The sequence below is a fragment of the Electrona antarctica genome (assembly GCF_951216825.1).
Source record: "Electrona antarctica genome assembly, chromosome: 2".
NCBI lineage: Eukaryota > Metazoa > Chordata > Actinopteri > Myctophiformes > Myctophidae > Electrona > Electrona antarctica.
The window spans coordinates 36,643,085-36,665,613 of record NC_136807.1 but is presented as its reverse complement, the minus strand read 5'-3'; the positions used below and the strand labels follow the sequence as shown (position 1 = coordinate 36,665,613).

At 42.7% G+C, this 22,529-nt stretch overlaps 1 protein-coding gene across 3 annotated transcripts in view; it reads left to right on the top strand.

Moving 5' to 3' along the window:
• Window positions 1-186: 186 nt before the first annotated feature.
• kif5aa (kinesin family member 5A, a) overlaps window positions 187-22,529 on the top strand; it is a gene marked incomplete at both ends in the record, with an annotated part of 35,404 nt that continues 13,061 nt past the window's right edge. For all 3 annotated transcript variants that reach the window (XM_079492225.1, XM_079492224.1, XM_079492226.1), the window contains 12 exons: window positions 187-315; window positions 5,070-5,157; window positions 5,520-5,593; window positions 7,869-7,973; window positions 8,082-8,130; window positions 8,632-8,687; window positions 8,900-8,987; window positions 12,938-13,062; window positions 13,949-14,053; window positions 14,621-14,769; window positions 16,565-16,713; window positions 21,886-22,067. In XM_079492225.1, the coding sequence (XP_079348351.1) occupies window positions 187-315; window positions 5,070-5,157; window positions 5,520-5,593; window positions 7,869-7,973; window positions 8,082-8,130; window positions 8,632-8,687; window positions 8,900-8,987; window positions 12,938-13,062; window positions 13,949-14,053; window positions 14,621-14,769; window positions 16,565-16,713; window positions 21,886-22,067 (1,299 nt within the window). The remainder of the gene's footprint in view (window positions 316-5,069; window positions 5,158-5,519; window positions 5,594-7,868; window positions 7,974-8,081; window positions 8,131-8,631; window positions 8,688-8,899; window positions 8,988-12,937; window positions 13,063-13,948; window positions 14,054-14,620; window positions 14,770-16,564; window positions 16,714-21,885; window positions 22,068-22,529) is intronic.

Below are 22,529 nucleotides of genomic sequence, written 5' to 3'. Positions count from 1 at the left end.
TTTAACCTTGTCATCGGTTACCGATATACCAAAGTCATTCTGAAAGGACGTATAGGCTATAGCATCCTTGCATCCTCCTCCTCAGCACTTCATTGATTTGACGGTCGACTAGGCCTGCGGAGTGTCCGACTGATCCTCTCGGCAATTTTACCCCCGCAAGACATCCGACCCAACTGAAATTGCGCAATGGCCGATGCCACCACAGAGTGCAACATAAAAGTGCTGTGTCGCTTTCGTCCCCTCAACCAGTCGGAGATTCTGCGTGGAGACCAGTTTATCCCCACATTCCTAGGAGATGACGGTGTCCACGTTGGGGTAAGCCTATAAAGGAGATGCTTTGGTTTTCATATACAGGCCAGACCTCATTAATAAATTAACATTTCCTGTTGCCTTTGTTTTTGTTATGCTTTTTTCCCCTCTCAATAAAAATTACAATCAGTGAAACAATCTAAACCCAATAGGCTACTATTTTGATTAACCATAAAGAAACTTAGCCTGCCGGCTGCCACGGAAAAGCAAAACGCCTTTAATGTTGAAATGCGCACATTAGGGCCCTTGATGCATCAGCCATCAGCTGACTGGCTCTGGCCTCTAGCTCATAACCTATCCTGCCTGCCTGCCTAGATACATGCATCAGGCCTACTGTTTACATTGTTCATTAAGACTGTTCTTAGATTATAGTTTAGATTTAGCCTGTGTAGGTAGTATACACCTTTTGGCAGAGTCTTGTGGGTATACATCCCTAGCCCTTATACAAAACCTAACCTTTGTTTATAGCACAATATATCGATCTGATGCAATGAGATCTCCACCATTAAAAAATATATATATGTTTTTATGGCTCTATTTCTGATTTACCTGCTGCTCTGGTACCCTAATTAAGTAACCTGGGCCAAGCTTTCTATTCTGTTATGTTCTGTTCTATTCTATTCTATTCTATTCTATTCTATTCTATTCTATTCTATTCTATCGGTATTCTATTCTATTCTATCGGTATTTTATTCCTTGTGTTACACTGCAGTCAGAGGCTGAAACTGAAGTTGTGCCTTGCACAAAATGAATGGGAGATCGAATTAGTATAAGAAAACGGCTACCAGAGATTAGGCACAGAAGGGAAAGAGAAACCTGAGCTGTATATATAATATAATCCATTTCCATCCAGAAGACTCCAGGGCCTAGACCTAGAAGGTCCTAGATGATGTTGCATGCAGTGCCGTGGGGATGCACATTTTAGAATCAATTTGAAAAACTTAGATTTGATGAAAGTTCCGGGAACATTTATACGCAAGTTGACAGTACACATAAAGTGAAGTGAACAACATTATCTGATTCAAACACTTAATCCCTATATTATAGTACAGTAGGCTATCTTCTTTATTAGATAGACTAGAGCAATGGAGGGAGAGAGGGGGGGAGAGAGGGAGGGAGAGAGAGAGAGAGAGAGAGAGAGGGGGGGGGGGGAGAGGGAGAGGGAGAGAGAGAGAGAGAGAGAGAGAGAGAGAGAGAGAGAGAGAGAGAGAGAGAGAGAAAGGGGGCCAGAGAAGGTACCAGATGGGGAAAAGGTAGCCTAATGATTTGAAGCCTTGTTGTGGTCCTGATGAGTCCAATGTATTACCAGCCACTAGGATGCCTATAGCTATCACTGAAAAAGAGTGTTAATTTAACTCTTGAGAGTGTACAAATGGACCATTATTGTCAAATTTAATGACAAACAACAGCAATGTAATGTAGATAAGGCCTGTAAATATAGGCTGCCTAATACTAGCCCAGCACCACATCACGTGATAATGAGTTTTGTGTATTGAGAATGTTTGTATAAAAGTATCAGATTCATTATTCATTCATTCATTATGAATTTGTTGCAGAATAATCCACAAGACATTGAGCAATGAGCATAGCAGTAGATGGAGACTGTGCTACTAGAGTGTCTGTCTCTCATTCTCTCTTTCTCTCTCTTGCTCATAACTCTTAACAGTGGATATGCCTGAATGTGCTCTCTCTAATTACCTGCAGAGCCATGATCAATAATCTCCCAACAACATGTCCTACACACTGGCCTGCTTTCTCTTCCCTCAGCTCCTGTCTGTCTGTCTGTCTGTCTGTCTGTCTGTCTGTCTGTCTGTCTGTCTGTCTGTCTGTCTGTCTGTCTGTCTGTCTGTCTGTCTGTCTGTCTGTCTGTCTGTCTGTCTGTCTGTCTGTCTGTCTGTCTGTCTGTCTGTCTGTCTGTCTGTGTTCCTGGACACATGTTCTGACTGACTGACTCTGTCTGCATGTCTTGCTGTCTGTCTCTCTCCCTCTCCCTCCCGGCTCCCTCCTTCCATTTGCATTTACATCCCTGCTGTTGTCCTGCTCAACCCCACCCCTTTCACTCTGCCCCATTTTCGCCTCTTGTCTCTCTCATTGAGTCTCTTTACTGTCTGTCTGTCTGTCTGTCTGTCTGTCTGTCTGTCTGTCTGTCTGTCTGTCTGTCTGTCTGTCTGTCTGTCTGTCTGTCTGTCTGTCTGTCTGTCTGTCTGTCTGTCTGTCTGTCTGTCTGTCTGTGTTTCTCTCTCTCTCTCTGTGTCTCTCTCTGTGTCTCTCTCTGTGTCTCTCTCTCTCTCTCTCTCTCTCTCTCTCTCTCTCTCTCTCTCTCTCTCTCTCTCTCTCTCTCTATCTGTGTCTCTCTCTCTCTCTCTCTCTCTCTCTCTCTCTCTCTCTCTCTCTCTCTCTGTGTCTCTCTCTCTCTCTCTCTCTTTCTCTCTCTCTGTGTCTCTCGGTCTCTCTCTCTCTCTCTCTCTCTCTCTCTCTCTCTCTCTCTCTCTCTCTCTATGTTTCTTTGCCTACCTACCTATCCTTGCTGTGGTTCTCTCTCATTTCTCTCTCATAATCTGAGTAAGTGTTTATCTCACGGAGATGAGATGACTATTACACGTGTGGCTGTGTGCACTGATAATTCCGTTTGGTAACAATATTTCATTGTCAGCTGATGATTTATTTATATCTAATAGCTGAATAGCATGGTGATATTTGTGATTACAGTAGCCTGTACTATTACTCTTGAGTTAAAATTTGTCAATGGATTCAACCTAAAACAACACTCTCTTCTCTTTTCATGTTTAAATCCCCAGCCAAGTCTGTTAATAGATGCAATGCCACACGTTCTGTTACATTGGACACATATACCATTCAGACCAAAATCGGTTGACAATGTCAGCTAGGATGTCAAGTAAAAAAAAGTAAATTATCTATTGGTGTATCGTAGAAATCTTACAAGAAGCTCCATAATTGTATAATCAAATGTTTAATGCCCATAATTTCAGTGGGGATTCATGCAAGGGGGCTGCTGGACATCTAAAGAGTACAGGTTATGGCCTGGGCTCAGTGGTCCAGGCACCTTGGCTGGTAATCCAGTCTGGCAGTGTGCCAGACTGTGACTCCCGATCCCGACGGCCTTTACTGCATGTCTTCCCCCCATCTCTTTCCCCATTTCCTGTCAGCCTACTGTCTGTCCCTGCATAAAAAATATAAAATAAAGGCAAAAGCCACAAAAAAAACATTTAAAAAAGAGTACAGGTCATAGCCCTGTATTGTCTCCTGCAGTGTTGGCTTTGTCGACTAAAACTATGATGAAAAATGTTCGTCGACTACCTTTTTTCACTGAGGAAAACTAAGCTATGATGACTAAAACTAAGACTAAATATATTGACAATTTCATCTACAAATACAAACTAGACTAAAATGTTAGGAAGGGAAGCCGGACAACAGATCCAGTATAAGTAAAAACACAAGTCATTTTACACTGAAAATTTTACGCTGAAAATAGCAGATCTACAAGCTCACATCGGGTATTTTCAGCAAGTGTAAAATCAGTCATTAGGACGGTCCGCCAAAATACATTTTTGTCGACTAAATCAACTGTAGATGTAGTCGACTAAACACTAAACACAGACTAACACTAAGACATTCCAGGTGACTAAAAAGTAAAATGTGACTAAAACTAAATGCAAACTATTCAAGAGACTATGACATTGCCATGACTAAAACTACAATCTAAATTTGCTGCCAAAATCAACACTGGTCTCCTGTTCTGGTCTCATGTGTTGTTTTATCAGCATTCTAGTGAGGGAATATGGCCATCCCCCAACCATCGACAGTAGCCTATAACTCTACTCTACATCTTAGGTCCCCGCATGTGCCAAACTCAGGAGGTGAAATATAGCTCTGACATCGCTAGACTTGCAGGTGCACTGCAGAGCTAGCTTTCTCTGAAGCTCAGTGCTGATATCATCTTCTGTTCCACTGCTAGGTGCTTAGGCAGGTTTTTTAAGGACCCTGGGGGGAGGGTTGGCAATGAAAATGATGCACATACAGGTATACAGCCTTCCTTTATTTTCTAAATCTGTTTTATCTTATTTTTATACTCTATATACTATATGCTAAGATACCTATGACAAACCGCATAAATCTTTTCCTTTTCATCATCATCATCATTGCTTTTGAGCAGTAAGCATCCACAAGCTTGGCCTCTTGGCACGTGCAAATAAAGGATGACTCAGTCCCATCTTTCAGAGCAGTTCCCTGTCAAAGCATCAGATACCACGCCACAGTCACTGATAGCCTTGCAGGGGTGACATCACTTCCCATAACTTAGCCTTAGATTGATGACAAATTCACAGTGAAAGGGCATTCAAATACAAGCAAGTAGCGATCAAGAGAACAATGTGTTGCCTGGTTTAAAAACAATAGCATACTGTGTGAAAAATAAATACAATAAAAACAGTGAGTGAAATCAGCGGCACAAACAAATTATACATGTCTGTCAAAAGATGCAATCAGAGACATTAGTCAAAATTTAAAATTAATGTATTCAAGACAGCAATAATCTTGCAATTTGATTAGAATCTATTGTAGATCTGTGATTGTGTAAATGAATAGGCTATACTGTGCGTGCGTGCGTGCGTGCGTGCGTGCGTGCGTGCGTGCGTGCGTGCGTGTGTATACAGTATATATATAGAGGGAGGGAGAGAGAGAACCAGGGTACATCATTCATGTATTGTTTTTTTTTTCTTTTGCTGTTGTTAATTTAACAGGGGAAAAACTATGTATTTGACCGAGTATTCCCGACCAACACCACTCAAGAACAGGTGTATAACACGTGTGCCAAGCAGATTGTCAGGGGTAAGTATGATTATCTGCAGCGAAATATATACAATGCTTAAATGTATTAATTTGTGTGTGTGTGCGTGCGTGCGTGCGTGCGTGCGTGTGTGCGTGCGTGCGTGCGTGCGTGCGTGCGTGCGTGCGTGCGTGCGTGCGTGCGTTTCTGGGAAAATATACAGCAGGTCAATGGGAAAGAAATAGAGGTTTAGGATAGTAAGATTATTTGTTGCATGATGTCATCACTTTCACTTTGTCCTCATGTACGTAGTTTACATCAGATTTCATTACATTGTAGATCGCATTGGGAACATCATGTGTTTTCCTTCAAGTGTATAGCTGGTATTATACATTCCTGATTTCTTGTGTTGTATTTCTCACAGACGTGCTGGGTGGATACAATGGCACCATCTTTGCATATGGACAGACCGCCTCCGGGAAGACCCACACCATGGAGGTACGGAGTTCACTCACCACTAGTACTGTTCTAATAGTATAGTATATCTGACAGTTTTCTGAAAAACGTTTCAGTGGTGCACTGGTGCTCAAACATGTCAAGGACCCCCAGAATCATCTGTATTTGGCCACGGACCCCCATTTGAAAATATGTTGTTCCAGGGGACCCCCCAGAAGCAAAGATTTGAGTTGAAAACGTTCACTGTGAAAGAATATATATTCAAAGATGTGCACACATTTTCACGATTTTCCAAAAATAGCTCATACAGAAAGGTGTTTGTCATATCTTATTCTAAAACAGCGGTTCTCCAACATTTTACACCATCTCTCCAAGTACCACCATTATTATACTTTTTCAGAAAATAGTGGAAATAGCCGCAACTGTCAAATGTCAGCTTATAGATATAAAATGTATACAATTATTAAATATGGGTTATATATTGGCAATAGTAGCCTACATTATTTATTTTTGATTATTGGCAGTCATTTCACATCAGTCATATCTACCCTGTGCATTTTTTACACAATTAAATCGTTATTCACAATTATTTGTATGACAATTAATTGTTAACTAAACTGTCACGATCGTGACAGCCCTAGTTGTGACCACAAATGTTCACACCAAAAAGGTGCACACCAAAAGTTTGACAAGAAATCCCATTTACATGTTTTAAATCGATTAGATTTTATATTTCCCTTCTATATTTTGGAAATTACTCTGAACTAAGAATTACTCTTAGTCTGCATATCACTAGAGAAGGCCTTTTGTAGTGGTTCGCGTGCCATAGTTTGAGAACCTGTGTTATAAATGGCAGAGATAGGAAACATAACTCATGGCTTCATTCTTAATTTAGGCCTATCTCAGACTATAGGGTAGCACGTATCCTAACTCCGAAACTGACCCATGGATAAGTGGACCCGTCCGGAAACGGGACCGAGGCAAACTGGACCCAGTCCTGAAACGCAACAGAGAATTATTCAAATGTATCCGACCCGGTCAGACTACTGTAGGTCTCTCGGTCTCCAGACCCCCACTCCACGTCTCCACCAGAGTAATCACAGACGACGAGCCTCAGCTGTGGCGTAGTGCGCTCAACTCTGTGTTGCAAGAACAGATGATATAGATTTGGGAGCGCAATTACAACGCATGTGTCTCATTTCAAAACTGAATGTTAAAGAGATTAATATAATAATAATCATAATAATAATAATAAACAGCTGGTCGTCGGGTCCTCACGTGTTCACACCGGTCCATCCATTTCCAATGTATCCGACTGAGACCGACCCGTGTCGATATTTTGGCCCCAAACCGGCTCGGATGCCAACCCCTATCTCACACCTGCATAATTGTGAAACTTATACATCTGCAATCATTTGTTTATGCCTGTATTTAGGGTGGGCACAAGATAGCTTTTGATTAGTTAGATTGTGCCAATGTCTATGCAACTGTATGTATTATACTGTATGTAGTAACTGTGTCTCTTTTGACTTGGCTACATTCACAAAGATTCAAGGCTGTTACTTGTAAAACGACAAGCAGAGGTCTATCTGCTATTAGACCACACAGGATGGGATGTGTATTATGGTGTATAGTTATTGTCACACTTTCTTATTTTCTTTTTTCCGGTGTAACCTACCTAACTTCCGCTCTGATTGACCGAGCTTTGCATAACGTTTGTAGTAGCTAATTGGCTGTTGTTGATTACGTAACCAATCTATGTTTTACAATCGTTTATAAAGACATGAATTCCCTTGCAGGGGCAGAAGACCAAACTATTCAAGCGTTATAGAAATTTTCAAATTAGGGAGGGGCCTATGTAAGCACAACCACACTTTGCAATTATGTTTTTTGCACAATAAGGCCATGCTGGCAACAAGAGCTCAGATTTAGTATACGGCCAATTTAAAGGACAGTGCACATAGACACTACATTTCTTTCAACATTTTTGATCATGAAATAATGAATACATATACGACTGTAACCTAGCGACAAAAAGAAAATCAACCAGGTGCTCGATGGAGATGCACAAAGTAAGCTTCAAAGATCAGTGGGACTGAAATAAATAGATGTACTTTATTTATAAAAGTTAAAAGAAGCCAACTTAGCCAAGGCTTCTTTTAACTTTTATAAATAAAGTACACCTATTTTTATCCACCCTCTCCTCATTTTTAACTTTTTGAGTGCTCGGATCACCGCCTTGTCTTCAGTATACTAGTGTAACCTATTGATACAATGATCTTCCTTCCTGGTAAATTGCCATGTGTGACTGTTCCAGGGTAAGCTGCATGACCGTCACGGGATGGGGATCATCCCTCGCATTGCAGAGGACATCTTCAACCACATCTTTGCCATGGACGAGAACCTAGAGTTCCACATCAAGGTCTCCTGTTTTATTCTTAAACAAAGCTTGAAATGATTTACGTAGGTGTTGTTGTTATTATTATTATTTAAACCAGACTAATACTTGTTTAATTTTCCTGTCTAACAGGTTTCATACTTTGAAATCTACATGGATAAAATCCGTGACCTCTTGGATGGTTAGTATACAACACTGTCTCTCAAATATCTTGTCAACAACAGAGCACGCTAATGCTGCATTCACATGGAATCAGGCAAGCAGTAAATGGCAAACGGCAAAACCTGCATGCTGGACGGCACGGAGCGGTAAAAAGATTAAATATTTTGTTTTGGGCAAGACACTGAACCCCAAATTGCTCCCGATGTGCTGGTTGGTACCTTGCATGGCCTCCGCCGCCATCGGTGTATGAATGTGTGTGTGAATGGGTGAATGTAATGCACAATCTATGTAAAGCGCCTTGGATAAAGGCGCTATATAAATGCACCATTTACCATTTACCATTTACCATTTACCATTTACCAGTCCACTAAAATGAAGTCCGGTTTGCCGTCTGGTGTACCGCTTGCCTGTGAATGCAGCGTAAGTCGGACAGTAAATGAACCTACTGTATGCCAGTTTAACCACTCATTTCAATAAGGCATGTTGTGTAAAACTCACATTTCTTCTCTGTATCTTCTAGTAACGAAGACCAACCTCTCTGTCCATGAGGATAAGAATAGGGTCCCTTATGTCAAGGTATGTTAAAGCTGTGCTTACAATTACAGTAGTACGCAATACACATTAGAGTACGACTGATGACAGATTGTTTAGGTCCGATTTTAGGAGAGTATATGAAAGATTAATAATCCTCCTCCTCTCCTCTCCTCTCCTCTCCTCTCCTCTCCTCTCCTCTCCTCTCCTCTCCTCTCCTCTCCTCTCCTCTCCTCTCCTCTCTATGCACGATGCAGGGATGCACTGAGCGTTTTGTGTCAAGCCCTGATGAGGTTATGGATGTGATCGATGAAGGCAAAGCCAACCGCCATGTTGCTGTGACCAGTAAGTGTCTCTCCAGTCTGGAACAACATAACTGAAACTGCATTTACAATTTAAACACAGAAAAGGAGTTCACGAGAACTCGAGAAACGATAATCTAAAAAGCCACATTTTCAAATCATAATAATTCCGGTAATTATAATAGTAAAATAATTCCTAATAATAATAATTCCTCTCCCATTATAACAACCCATACCACCATTTCCTTCATCTAATTATATAACATCTCTCTCTGTTACCAATGGTAGCGTTCTGGAGCTGTAAATGATGCGTGAAGAGACAGTTGGCTTCATATTATGTAATCTGTATGGTAGGGTATACTGTACATGGCTTCTTATGAAGGAAATGATAACTTCATTCAATTGACCTGCAGGCAGTCATTGCAGATTTGCAAAAACCTGAGAACAGAACTGAGAACATCATATAGTCTATAGTGCTATAAGCTATTTCAAGGAACTGAGTTATGCACACTGTATGCACAACGTTTATTTCATGTCCGATAGGATTTAATGAGCTCTATGGCAAAATAATTGCATTAGTCATTGCCTTATAGTGCATAGACAGTGGTTCTCAAAGTGGGATCCAGGGACTCTCAAGGAAATATCCCCTTTTACAAGTCTATAAATCTGATGAATTTAAAATGGAGGACCCTGATGTAAACAAGTCTTTAGTGCTTTTTCTGTCTTAGTGGTTTTATGCTTTTAGCAGATTTTGTATTGACCTGTACCTTCATTGAACTGTATACGCATTCTACAAACTGTTAATACAAAATCAATCAATCAATCAATCAATCAATCAATCAATCAATCAATCAATCAATCAATCAATCAATCAATCAATCAATCAATCAGTTATGGGGGTCCATTTGAGAACCACTGCTCTATAAGATGAGATGTGAAACCTCTATCCTACTCCCTGTGGGATGCATGGGGATCCCATGGGACTTATTACAAAGAGTACAGGGTTCCTTAGTGTCTGGCCTCCCCATCTGGCCACCTAATTATCCCCCAGAGAAATTGGCTCAGTGAGTGACTCCCTCCCTCCCCCCTCCATATAAAGATGATGTGTGGTGAGCGTTCTGGCCCAAAATGGCTGCTGTGCATCACCCAGGTGGGTGTCGAGATAAAGTGCTATTTAAATTGAATTTAGGTCTGTGCAGCTCTGTGCAGGAATCAAACCCACAAGGCACATTGCCGGTCACGACCCTGTTCCACAGATATGGACCACATGTTGTCTTACACTAGAAATCTTTCACCATGTAGAAAAATGTTCTTTGAACAAAATAACCCTTTGTACAATATATAACAATGCAAAGACTTGCACAGCAGATTAAATTGCTCAGCAGAGCAGAAATAGAATGAAGACTATGCAACGACACGTCTCCCTTCCCTGTACAGGTATAACAATACATGAACAACACAAATATAACATCAGTACAGGAATGACACGTCTCCCTTCCCTGTACAGGTATAACAATACATTTTTGACAGTGAGGCGTTTCACCAGGCGGACGTATAGGAACATGCTACAGTATGCGACTCAGTTCCGCTCTCCGCTGAACGGGCACCGTGTCCGCAACTAACCTGTAGGAGTCGATAATGCAGCGACAGACTTCGGACTCCCTAACCACGAACACGGCCAATTGTGTTCTTCGGAGCGCCCGGCCATTATTTATTTGAAATGTCACTAGGGGATAGTCCCTTGGAGTTGCAGCAACTCGTTTTCAGGCACAACATACAACAAGATTATAGGGCTGCTGTAGAGCAGGTTGTCCAATGATCCCTGGGTCGGCGCTTCGAATCCCGGCTCCTCCTGTCCACATGTCGAAGTGTCCTTGGGCAAGACACTGAACCCTACATTGCCTCCAATGAGTTGGTCGGTGTGAGCTCGCCACCATCGGTGTGTGAATGTGGGAAGTGAGAACGCTGGCGTCGACTGTTCGCCGCTTCACCTCCCAATGTATGAATGAATGAACCATTGTAAAGCACTTGGAAAAGCGCTATAAAAATGCAATTCATTATTATTATTATTATAAGAAACAAATAAACAATACATACTTCACAAACAGTACACAACAATACACAAAGGCTCAAAACCTCCAGAAACCCACCACATCAGTACACATTGTAACTTTTAGAGGTTCATTAATACTTTCAGCGCCATTGCCGTCGATTAAAGTCAATTGAAGCCTAATTTTTGATAGTGACGCTTAACGCCATTGCCGACGGCCTCCGGCAATTGAGCTTTTATAGCGCGTTCGATTGCTCGAGCCAAAATGCTACTCACGTTAGCCGGTTAGCTAGCTGTGTTGTTAGCACAGAACTGGATCGCCCATCTTAGATCGTCGTCGCCATAAGCATCCATTCTATCCATTTCTTTCAATCGCCTGTAACTCCTATTCCTTGTCCCAGATGGCATTTTTGGTCAAAACAGCGTTTCTTTGACGGCACAGAGCTGACAATCTAGAGCTCTCCGGAGCTCCGGCCTGGTTTTACATTGTAAACAAGGCCCATCCAGCTGTGTGAAAACTCCTAACGTAGGACTACCGGTTGTGGACCGGAAATGGCGGATTTTCAAAATAAGAGCTCAAATTTAAAAAATGCTGGCGTGAATTAGATCCTAATTTTTCAATAAATGATAGCGGTGTAAGTGTTAAGAAGAAAAAATACAAATACAAATAATACAAAAGAAATACAAGAGATAAGACAATCAATGCAACCAAACAAGTATGATCCCAATAAGAGAAACCCAAAATAAAAAGATACAATCAAAAACAAGAACAGCTAGATGTAAGATGCACCAGCAATGCCATTTTGAAAGCATTAAAGGAAGTCATTGATCTCTATAAGAGACAAGTAAAGGGCAGGGTGTTCCACATTTCTCTAAAGATGCTGGGCACAACAATGAAATAAAGTTGTTGAGTATGTTAGAGAACAAGTTGATGTGTGTGGGTTCAAAAACTCTTTTAAGTATGTAGTTCACAGAGAAGATTGTGTGCACATCTCAATGCCTATATTTAGGCCAGGTGCTGGATGGCAAACATCAAGGAAGAAAAAGAACATCTGCACACTAGTTTCTAGAGCTCCGAGATAATTAAAATAAAAACACTTGAACACAAAAAGTAACCAACGAAAATGTCTCCTACTGTAGCTTGGGGTGATAATCAGTTCAATGAATCATACATAACACACAATGATGCGTCTGATAAGGACAAATGCACCGTGGTGCATTTGAGAAACCCCATCTCCACGGTGGTGGGCAATAGCTTTACCCCTGCACCAGAGTAATCTAGTAAGAGAGTGGCGACACGCTTTGATCTCGCCGCAAAGCGGGTGCCTATGGGCTATAGTTCCAAACATTGGAAACTATCCCATTGAGATAGAATGAGCGCTTCCCGCAATCCATTGTTTCAATGGGAGTCAACGCTAGATTACGCTTACTAGATTACTCTGCCCTGCACCACCCCACCCGGGTGCCCTTGTTGGTCAACATAGTTGAACATAGAAAGACACTTCCAATCCAATCATACTTTATTTATAAAGCACATTTAAAGTTGACCAAAGTGTACAATTAGGCAAAGCAGTAATAAAACACAATACAATACGGTAATAAAAACATAATACAATACAACTAAACAGTCAGGAATACAACATTCATCACGGTTTAAAAGCCAAGGAATAACAATGAGTTTTAAGATGTGTTTTAAAAACAGGTAGTGAAAAGGCTCGGTGCCCTCGTCACTCACACCTTGCCTTATTAGGGATGACAAGGAACATTTGATTAGCTGACCTCAGTGATCTAGATGGAGCATATGGTGTAAGAAGATCGGAAACATAAACTGGCGCCGATCCATTTAAAAACAAACAATAAAATCTTAAAATGGATCCTAAAACGTACTTGATGCATGTCTTTCATGGCCTGATGGTTGAACCTCCTCTGTCTTCTTTGTGCAGACATGAACGAGCACAGCTCTCGCAGTCACAGCATCTTCCTGATCAACATCAAGCAGGAGCACGTGGAGACAGAGCAGAAACTGTGCGGAAAACTCTACCTGGTGGATCTGGCTGGCAGCGAGAAGGTACGGCAATGTGGTACACTTAGAGCAGTGGTTCCCAAAGTGGGAGAGAGTTCCAGGGGGTCCCCAGATAAATGATAGTTTGGAACCAAATGGACCCTTATGGGTCTGTATGGCATGTCAAACTGGGGGTCCTTGAAATTAAACGGGTTGAGAATCACTGCTAGAGTCGTAAAAATCTTCTCTGGCATTATCTCTTCAAATGGGGGTCTGTGGGCCTAATTAGTGTCAATTTGGGGGTCCTTGACACAAAAAGGTTTGCGAACCATTAGAGGACCATTGTATTCTGATAACCTGCTGTAAACCAAACACTAGCTACCCTCTTCATACAAGATTCAGTTATATAATAAAACACGCTTTTAAAGGCTGTCGGGCTTTTTATACATTTTTATTCCGTAGATGTAATTCATTATTAGCAAAATGTGGTGACCTAAAAACAACATGAAACATTACACAATGGCTTGTATTGCATTAAAGTGGGCATGCTTTTGAATTGTCACGCTAGTATCATTCCATGTAATCACAATTGCACGACTGTAACTTACCACAATGTTAACAAATTAATACTGTAATAGTTACCATACAATTTGAAGATATTTTGAGATTTATAGAATTGGCATTTTTATTTATTTTTTTATTTTTATTTTTTTATTCAGTGTTTTAACCCATTAAGACCTGAGGCCTACAAATGCCTTCTAAATCAGTAGTTCTCACACTTAAAAATAGCAATGCAGCACGGCTGCATTGCTATTTCTGAATAGCAAACGCAAAAATATAAAATCACACAGATATCTAAAATGACACGGATGCTTTCCTGTTTTTTCTTTTGTTTTGTTTTTTTTCATTTATTGTTTTGCTGTGTCTCTCATTCTCTCTCTCCCTTTTCCAGGTCAGTAAGACTGGCGCTGCAGGATCTGTCCTGGATGAAGCTAAGAATATAAACAAGTCTTTGTCTGCTCTGGGCAACGTCATCTCTGCCCTGGCAGAGGGAACGGTGAGACACATTACTCCTGTAGTTATTGGGAATGCAGTGCAGTACAGTCAAGACAGTTATAATACTGTAACACTCATGTATTTCATCTACAGGCTACCTCGCCTACATTTGTCATTGCTACAATGTACGCGCTTTTTTCTAGTTCTCCTAATGACTGTTGATGCTAGCGGCTAGCCCATCTTTCATTTCTGCCCACTCAACAGTCCCTGTGTGTCTTTGCCAACTGTACGCTTGGTGGGATGCAGCACATTCAATCAGCTTTTTTGCAGACCAGCATTTCTGTTGAAACAGTTTTAGAAATTGTCGAACCCCTGCTATTACATTTAGCTGAATAGTAGACCGTTTAAAATGCTGCAATAGTTGAAAAATTGCTGTGTCAGTAAGAAATGCTGGTAAAATCAAATACACCTCAAGGGTTTATTTCGCTGTGATTTCGCATAACTTTCTATTCCTTATCTCTCTGCTCTCCTTCCAACCTTCCCTATGTAATGCTTTCTCTTATTCTGCCTCAATAACCGCCCTTACCCTCCCCTCCCCGCCTCCCTCTTTCTTCTCTCTATCTTACAGAAAACCCATGTTCCGTACCGTGACAGCAAGATGACCCGCATCCTGCAGGATTCTCTGGGAGGGAACTGTCGCACCACCATGTTTATATGCTGCTCTCCCTCCAGCTACAACGATGCAGAGACCAAGTCTACTCTCATGTTTGGACAACGGTATGTGTGTACAGTGTACCATTACGTCACTAGAAGGAGGAGGAGACATACGATATGGAATCTAGACCCTGTTAGCCTATGATCCAAAACTAATTGGACTATACAGTGCACACGCGCACGCACGCACGCACGCACGCACGCACGCACGCACGCACGCACGCACGCACGCACGCACGCACACCCGTGTGAACTGAGTGGTGCAACTCCCCTGTCCCCTCTCCCCCTGCCTCTCTCTCTCTCTCTCTCGCTCTATAATTAGCAGGCAACAGTGCAACACTATCTCTCTCTCTCTGTTTCTGGCACAACAGCGCCACTTTTGCCCCTACTGGTACTCTAAACATTGGGACATAGTCCCATAGTCACATTGCTGTTCCTTGGAGTGGTTGCACCACTCAAAAATGGACCTGGAACACTTAGGATTGTGCTGTGTTTGTACTTAGACTGCAGGATCTCACCCAGTGACCTCAACCGTAACAGACTAATGGGATGACTGGCCCCTTCTTGGCTGGAAACAGCCCACTCGGCAGAACGGCATCCAAACAATCAGAGATCAATGAGTCTTCTGGCTTTAAAACAGCAGTGCAGCAGATCAGCGCAGACTGTGATTCTACCGACAGCGATCATGGGATCTTAGGGGACAATCATAGTTAGTCTTGTCCTGGGACTTAATAATAATAATAATAATTAAATAATAATAGTAAACTAATTTCAGCGTGCTGTCTGCACTGTAAAATCCTGAGTGTTCATTTAGTGTAAAAATGGACCTGTAAGGTCTATAAATGCTGATCCAGCACAGTCGGCATGTTGTTGCAGAGGTTGTTGTCCTCGTCTGCTAAGAAAGTGACTGTTCTGCCAAGTTTCACTGTAGTGGAGATTAATCAACATCATTATCAGCATACTGTATTTATGTCAAGGACACAAGCTATTTTCACTAGGTCATTTAAAAGGGTGTACTTAAAATAGAAGGGGAGCATTGCATGAATCAATCAAAGCGAATTATTTATTAAAATTGTAAAGTAAGCACCACAGGCATGCGGTGGCCTTAATCGGTAAATAGAAATAAAAAAATAAAACATTGTTTAACCTTTGCATATATTTCTGTGTTGTTGGAGAGACAATATTTTTGAGGGGTGCTAGCCCCCTCCTATGCCCAGCTTTGTGTGTTTGTGTAAATCATAGCGATGATTTGATTGACTGAGCAGCCCATAGCGATGATTTGACAGAAAAGGACAGAAAAGTGAAGACGGAAGAGTGAGGACACAAATTGTGAACGGCCGGAATGAGATGATGTACAGTATGTACAGTATGCTGATAACTCTCCTTTCCAGGGACGTACAGAGAGTGTTACAGAGGCAGGGGCTGACATTTCGGAAGAGGGCACTTTTGGAAGAAAATAGCGATCTACAAGCTCTCAATACGTCGCACTGCAACGCATTGAGAGCTTGTAGATCTGCTCTTTTCCGGGGGCGACTCGTTGGCTACTGCGGCGAGGACATGGATTTCTAAACAAATTCTTTCAACGCAAAATGCTGCGTTCAAGATCAGGAGAGTTTTAAAAAAGCAATACTCGGGTATGGCATGGAAAGGAGAGGAGGGGCATTTGCATTTATTTCATAATAGTAAATGCTGCATTCATGGTCTGGAGAGGGCAGTTGTTTTACAGACGGGTAAAAGGGCAGGGGCTGAATTAAGCCCCCTTTGATGTCTATGTGTGCACGTGCCTGCTCCTTTGACCCTTTTCCCCTTTTTGTCCCCCCCCCCCACCCCCCCACCCCACACACACTTGTGCACACAGTGCTAAGACCATCAGGAACACTGCCTCCGTCAACCTGGAGCTGACTGCAGATCAGTGGAAGAGGAAGTTTGAGAAGGAGAAGGAGAAGAACAAGACCCTGAAGGAAACCATCCAGAGGTTGGAGACGGAGCTGAACCGCTGGAGGAACGGTAAGGTCGTCAAGCCTCACCTCAGTACAACATGAGGATAGGAACGTTGAGGTCGTCAGCCTCACCTCAGTACAACATGAGGATAGGAACGTTGAGGTCGTCAGCCTCACCTCAGTACAACATGAGGATAGGAACGTTGAGGTCGTCAGCCTCACCTGAGTACAACATGAGGATAGGAACGTTGAGGTCGTCAGCCTCACCTGAGTACAACATGAGGATAGGAACGTTGAGGTCGTCAGCCTCACCTCAGTACAACATGAGGATAGGAACGTTGAGGTCGTCAGCCTCACCTCAGTACAACATGAGGATAGGAACGTTGAGGTCGTCAGCCTCACCACAGTACAACATGAACATAGGAACGTTGAGGTCGTCAGCCTCACCTCAGTACAACATGAACATAGGAACGTTGAGGTCGTCAGCCTCACCACAGTACAACATGAACATAGGAACGTTGAGGTCGTCAGCCTCACCTCAGTACAACATGAGGATAGGAACGTTGAGGTCGTCAGCCTCACCACAGTACAACATGAACATAGGAACGTTGAGGTCGTCAAGCCTCACCTCAGTACAACATGAGGATAGGAACGTTGAGGTCATCAGCCTCACCTCAGTACAACATGAACATAGGAACGTTGAGGTCGTCAAGCCTCACCTCAGTACAACATGAACATAGGAACGTTGAGGTCGTCAGCCTCACCTCAGTACAACATGAACATAGGAACGTTGAGGTCGTCAGCCTCACCTCAGTACAACATGAGGATAGGAACGTTGAGGTCGTCAGCCTCACCTCAGTACAACATGAACATAGGAACGTTGAGGTCGTCAGCCTCACCTGAGTACAACATGAACATAGGAACGTTGAGGTCGTCAGCCTCACCTCAGTACAACATGAGGATAGGAACGTTGAGGTCGTCAGCCTCACCTCAGTACAACATGAACATAGGAACGTTGAGGTCGTCAGCCTCACCTCAGTACAACATGAGGATAGGAACGTTGAGGTCGTCAGCCTCACCTCAGTACAACATGAGGATAGGAACGTTGAGGTCGTCAGCCTCACCTCAGTACAACATGAGGATAGGAACGTTGAGGTCGTCAGCCTCACCTGAGTACAACATGAGGATAGGAACGTTGAGGTCGTCAGCCTCACCTCAGTACAACATGAACATAGGAACGTTGAGGTCGTCAGCCTCACCTGAGTACAACATGAACATAGGAACGTTGAGGTCGTCAGCCTCACCTCAGTACAACATGAACATAGGAACGTTGAGGTCGTCAGCCTCAGTACAACATGAACATAGGAACGTTGAGGTCATCATCCTCAGTACAACATGAGGATAGGAACGTTGAGGTCGTCAGCCTCAGTACAACATGAGGATAGGAACGTTGAGGTCGTCAGCCTCACCTCAGTACAACATGAACATAGGAACGTTGAGGTCGTCAGCCTCACCTCAGTACAACATGAACATAGGAACGTTGAGGTCGTCACCCTCACTCAGTACAACATGAACATAGGAACGTTGAGGTCGTCAGCCTCACCTCAGTACAACATGAACATAGGAACGTTGAGGTCGTCACCCTCACTCAGTACAACATGAACATAGGAACGTTGAGGTCGTCAGCCTCACCTCAGTACAACATGAACATAGGAACGTTGAGGTCGTCAGCCTCAGTACAACATGAACATAGGAACGTTGAGGTCGTCAGCCTCACCTCAGTACAACATGAACATAGGAACGTTGAGGTCGTAGGAGAGAGAGAGGGAGAGGGAGTAGGGGAGAGATAGAGAGGAATATTTGATTTAGGTTCAGGTTTATGGTTTATTTATTTAGAAGTTATAAAAAATAGACAATACATATATATCAAAGAACAAAAATACTGTGCAGGGAAAGGAAGAAGCCAGCTGGCTTATTTGGAATCCTTTCCTGTATGGAAGAGGTCATTGATTAAAAGTTCAGTAAGAACAATACAAAAGACTACAATTTGTACCACTCAGTTTAATCCAACTTCAATCAAGGGGTTTTTGCTTTCACTCAATCACTCTTACAAGTACAAGCATCAAACAACAAAATGTTAAATAAGAAACATAGCAGCAACAGGTAATGTACAATGGTTAATGTGCAGAGTTTGGACGGTATGTCTTCCCTTCACAGCCAGGTACAGGTGTAAAGAAGTGTATAGAGAGGTAGAGTGAGAGCACAAGGGAAAGAGAACATGTTGTGAATCCATAGCGTCATTGTGCCATTCTTTATCTGTCTCTGTCTATCTGCGTAGGCACAATTAATACACTGGCATTGCCATGCTTTAATAATATATAATATACTGAGAATTAGCATGTGAATATTAAGTCAATAAATCAAAGATGTCTGTTGGCCATGAGACATTAGGCTACAGTGATTGTGACCGCAGTAACGGCCATGCACTGACTGTGTTCGGACACCTCTCATTTCATATGTTTGGGTGAGCAGAGAGATTCTGTTTCCCCTGCAGTCTCCTGACACCATATCACATTGTATGCTGCTACCATAAATTATTAATGTTATTTTTTTGCATGCTTTCATTTCATGCACACAGTACATTGGTTTTGTCGCTGGAAAAGCATTGTCTTCTGCTCTCCACCACTGAAATAGAGCTGCGCCTCACATCAAGCGCAACCTGGTTCTCAGTGCCACAGGACGCCTAATGACGCCTCCCCCTTATCGGTGCATGATGGCAATGTAACGCCCAAAACACACCCATAACTAATTCAAGGCCCTTAAGTATAGGGCACCAAATGTCAAAGTAATTATTGCGACCGCAGGACATCACGCCTCCATATATGGTCACGCCTCCAAATAGGGTCATGCCTCCATCTCCATATATGGAGCTGGCCTGTTCTGGCATTCCATATGATCTCTTTGTGATCGGTAAAAATGTGAGAGAAGTTGATCAGAATGCAAATCAACATAAATCTCCATACTCATTGCACCAACAATATTGCCGGCTATCTACTGTACATACAGCTGACAGATTACCCCAGTATTTATAATAAAGAGAGAATGTATGGGGTTTAGTTTGACAGTTACAGTATAAACTGCCCTAACGTCACGTACTGTAGAGGAATGATGTCTTTACTATCCAAATCAGAACTACAGCAAGAACAGTAAATTCACACTGTTTACACTTTGCAATTGAGTCATATTTTTCTTTGTATGATGCTGACGTTCAGGAACAGCAGTGAGATGAGATCACTAACACCAGAATCCAGTCCACACAATAACAACACAGGTTCAGAGAAAATACACTTTGTGTTCTTTTTGTGTTCTGGGAGGCAGAGATGACTTCATATTCCACCGAGAAACACTTTTTGCTTCTCTAGTGTCTGCATCAGTAGGCATGATGACCTTGCAGCAGCACTGCAGTGTTTTCCCCTCTCCGTCTCTCTCTTTGTGCTCTCTCTCACTGTTATGCACATCATGCTCTCTCTCTCTCTCTCTCTCTCTCTCTCTCTCTCTCTCTCTCTCTGTCTCTCTCTCTCTCTGTCTCTCTCTCTCTCTCTCTCTCTCACTGTTATGCACATCATGCTCTCTCTCTCTCTCTCTCTCTCTCTGTCTCTCTCTCTGTCTCTCTCTCTCACTGTTATGCACATCATGCTCTCTCTCTCTCTCTCTCTCTCTCTCTCTCTCTCTCTCTCTCTCTCTCTCTCTCTCTCTCTCTCTCACTGTTATGCACATCATGCCTCTCTCTCTCTCTCTCTCTCTCTCTCTCTCTCTCTCTCTCTCACTGTTATGCACATCATGCTCTCTCTCTCTCTCTCTCTCTCTCTCTCTCTCTCTCTCTCTCTCTCTCTCTCTCTCTCTCTCTCTCTCTCTCTCACTGTTATGCACATCATGCTCTCTCTCTCTCTCTCTCTCTCTCTGTCTCTCTCTCTCTGTCTCTCTCTCTCGCACGCACGTGCACACACACACACACACACACACACACACACACACACACACACACACACACACACACACACACACATTGTGCTATTAATATTATGACATTGCTAAAACTATACGGTGAACATTCAGTGAGGACAGCAATTGCAATAATTGCCTTCTTCTACTGCCTCATATCCTCTCACAGCCTCTTCTACTCTCTCCCTCCATATCATCTCCATCTCACTTCCTTTCCTTTCCACCCCCCCCCCCCCCCCCCCCACACCATCCATCACTTTCACTCTACTCTATATTCTCTCCTCACACTCTCTCTCTGTCCCTCTAACTCTATTTCGTTGTCCTTCAATCTCCACTTCCCACTCTCCATTTCTCTATCCTTCCTTCCCCATTGTTTCTCAACCAGTGGTCTAGGGACCACTAGTGGTACGTGGCATAATTGCAGTTGCGGTTATTTGTTAATTATTAAGTCCATCAAATGTAATAATGTTTTTGTCAATAAGCATATAGAGTGTCAAAAATCTTGAAATTAAATATTGACTGTTAACAGCTTGGTATTAGTTGCATGCAGTGTCACACACTAAAAATAGCAGATGTACTATAGCTCACAATGAATCACTGCGCAGCGGCTATCTTTGGTGTGGGACAACGGATTTAAGATCATTAATGCACTGTTGAATATTACTATTATTATATGAATATTATGGTATTATTTGGTCCTTGATGTTTGCTAAAAATATACTGGTGGTGTAAAACAGTGGTTTTCAACCAGTGGTCCGGAGACCACCGGTAGAATGTTCCAGGTGGTCCCCAGCTAAGTGATTGAGAGTTGGTAACCAAATGGACCCTTATAGATCTTTGTTTCATTTTACACTCTCAAGAGTTACATTATTGTTAAACATCTGCATTACATCATTTACAAGAAGTCAACACAATTAGATAATGTAGAATAATTGTTATTTTGATCAGTTTGCCTGTTACGTATCTATCCCATTGATACCACCTCAATACAGCATGTATGGACACAATCCTATCCAACGACAACAACATAACTACGTTTTGAGTTTCAGAGGCTAAATCGTCATCAAATGGTGGTCGGTGGCTCAAATGCCAAATAAATAATGGGCCTTGATATGAAAAGGGTTTAAAGCCACTGGTGTAAAACCACTGCTCTAACCTAACCCTATCTACACCCCCCCTCCTATTCATTCACTGCTCTAACCTAACCCTATCTACACCCCCCCTCCTATTCATTCAGGAGAGAATGTTCCTGAGACGGAGCGCACCAATCCAGGGGAGGTGGTGACCCGTCTGGAGTCTACGGAGGACCGCCCCATCTTGGACAACGACACCTCCTCCATCGTGGTGCGCATCTCGGAGGAGGAGCGGCAGAAGTATGAGGAGGAGATACGCAAGCTCTACAAGCAGCTGGATGACAAGGTCTTTAGGCGCACGCACGCACGCACGCACGCACGCACGCACGCACGCACGCACGCACGCACGCACGCACGCACGCACGCACGCACGCACGCACGCGGACAGTGCATACACACCATTGCATGCACACTATTGTCCTATCACTATGATCAGGGTAACCTGCTTGTCCTAGAGTTAGACTCTAGTCTAGGCCAGTGGTTCCCAAAATTTTTCATGTCAAGGACCCCCAAATTGACACTAATTAGCCTGCAGACCCCCATTTGAAAAGGTATGCCAGGGACCCCCATAAGAGAAGAATTTTACGGCTCTAGCAGTGATTCTCAACCCGTTTAATTTCAAGGACCTCCCAGTTTGACATTCATTAGTCCCAATACTTGATTCTGATTGGCTGGTTACCGTCACGTGACCGGTGTAAATTTCACCGATAACCCACACCTTCAATCACTTTATATCATTCGCACCTGA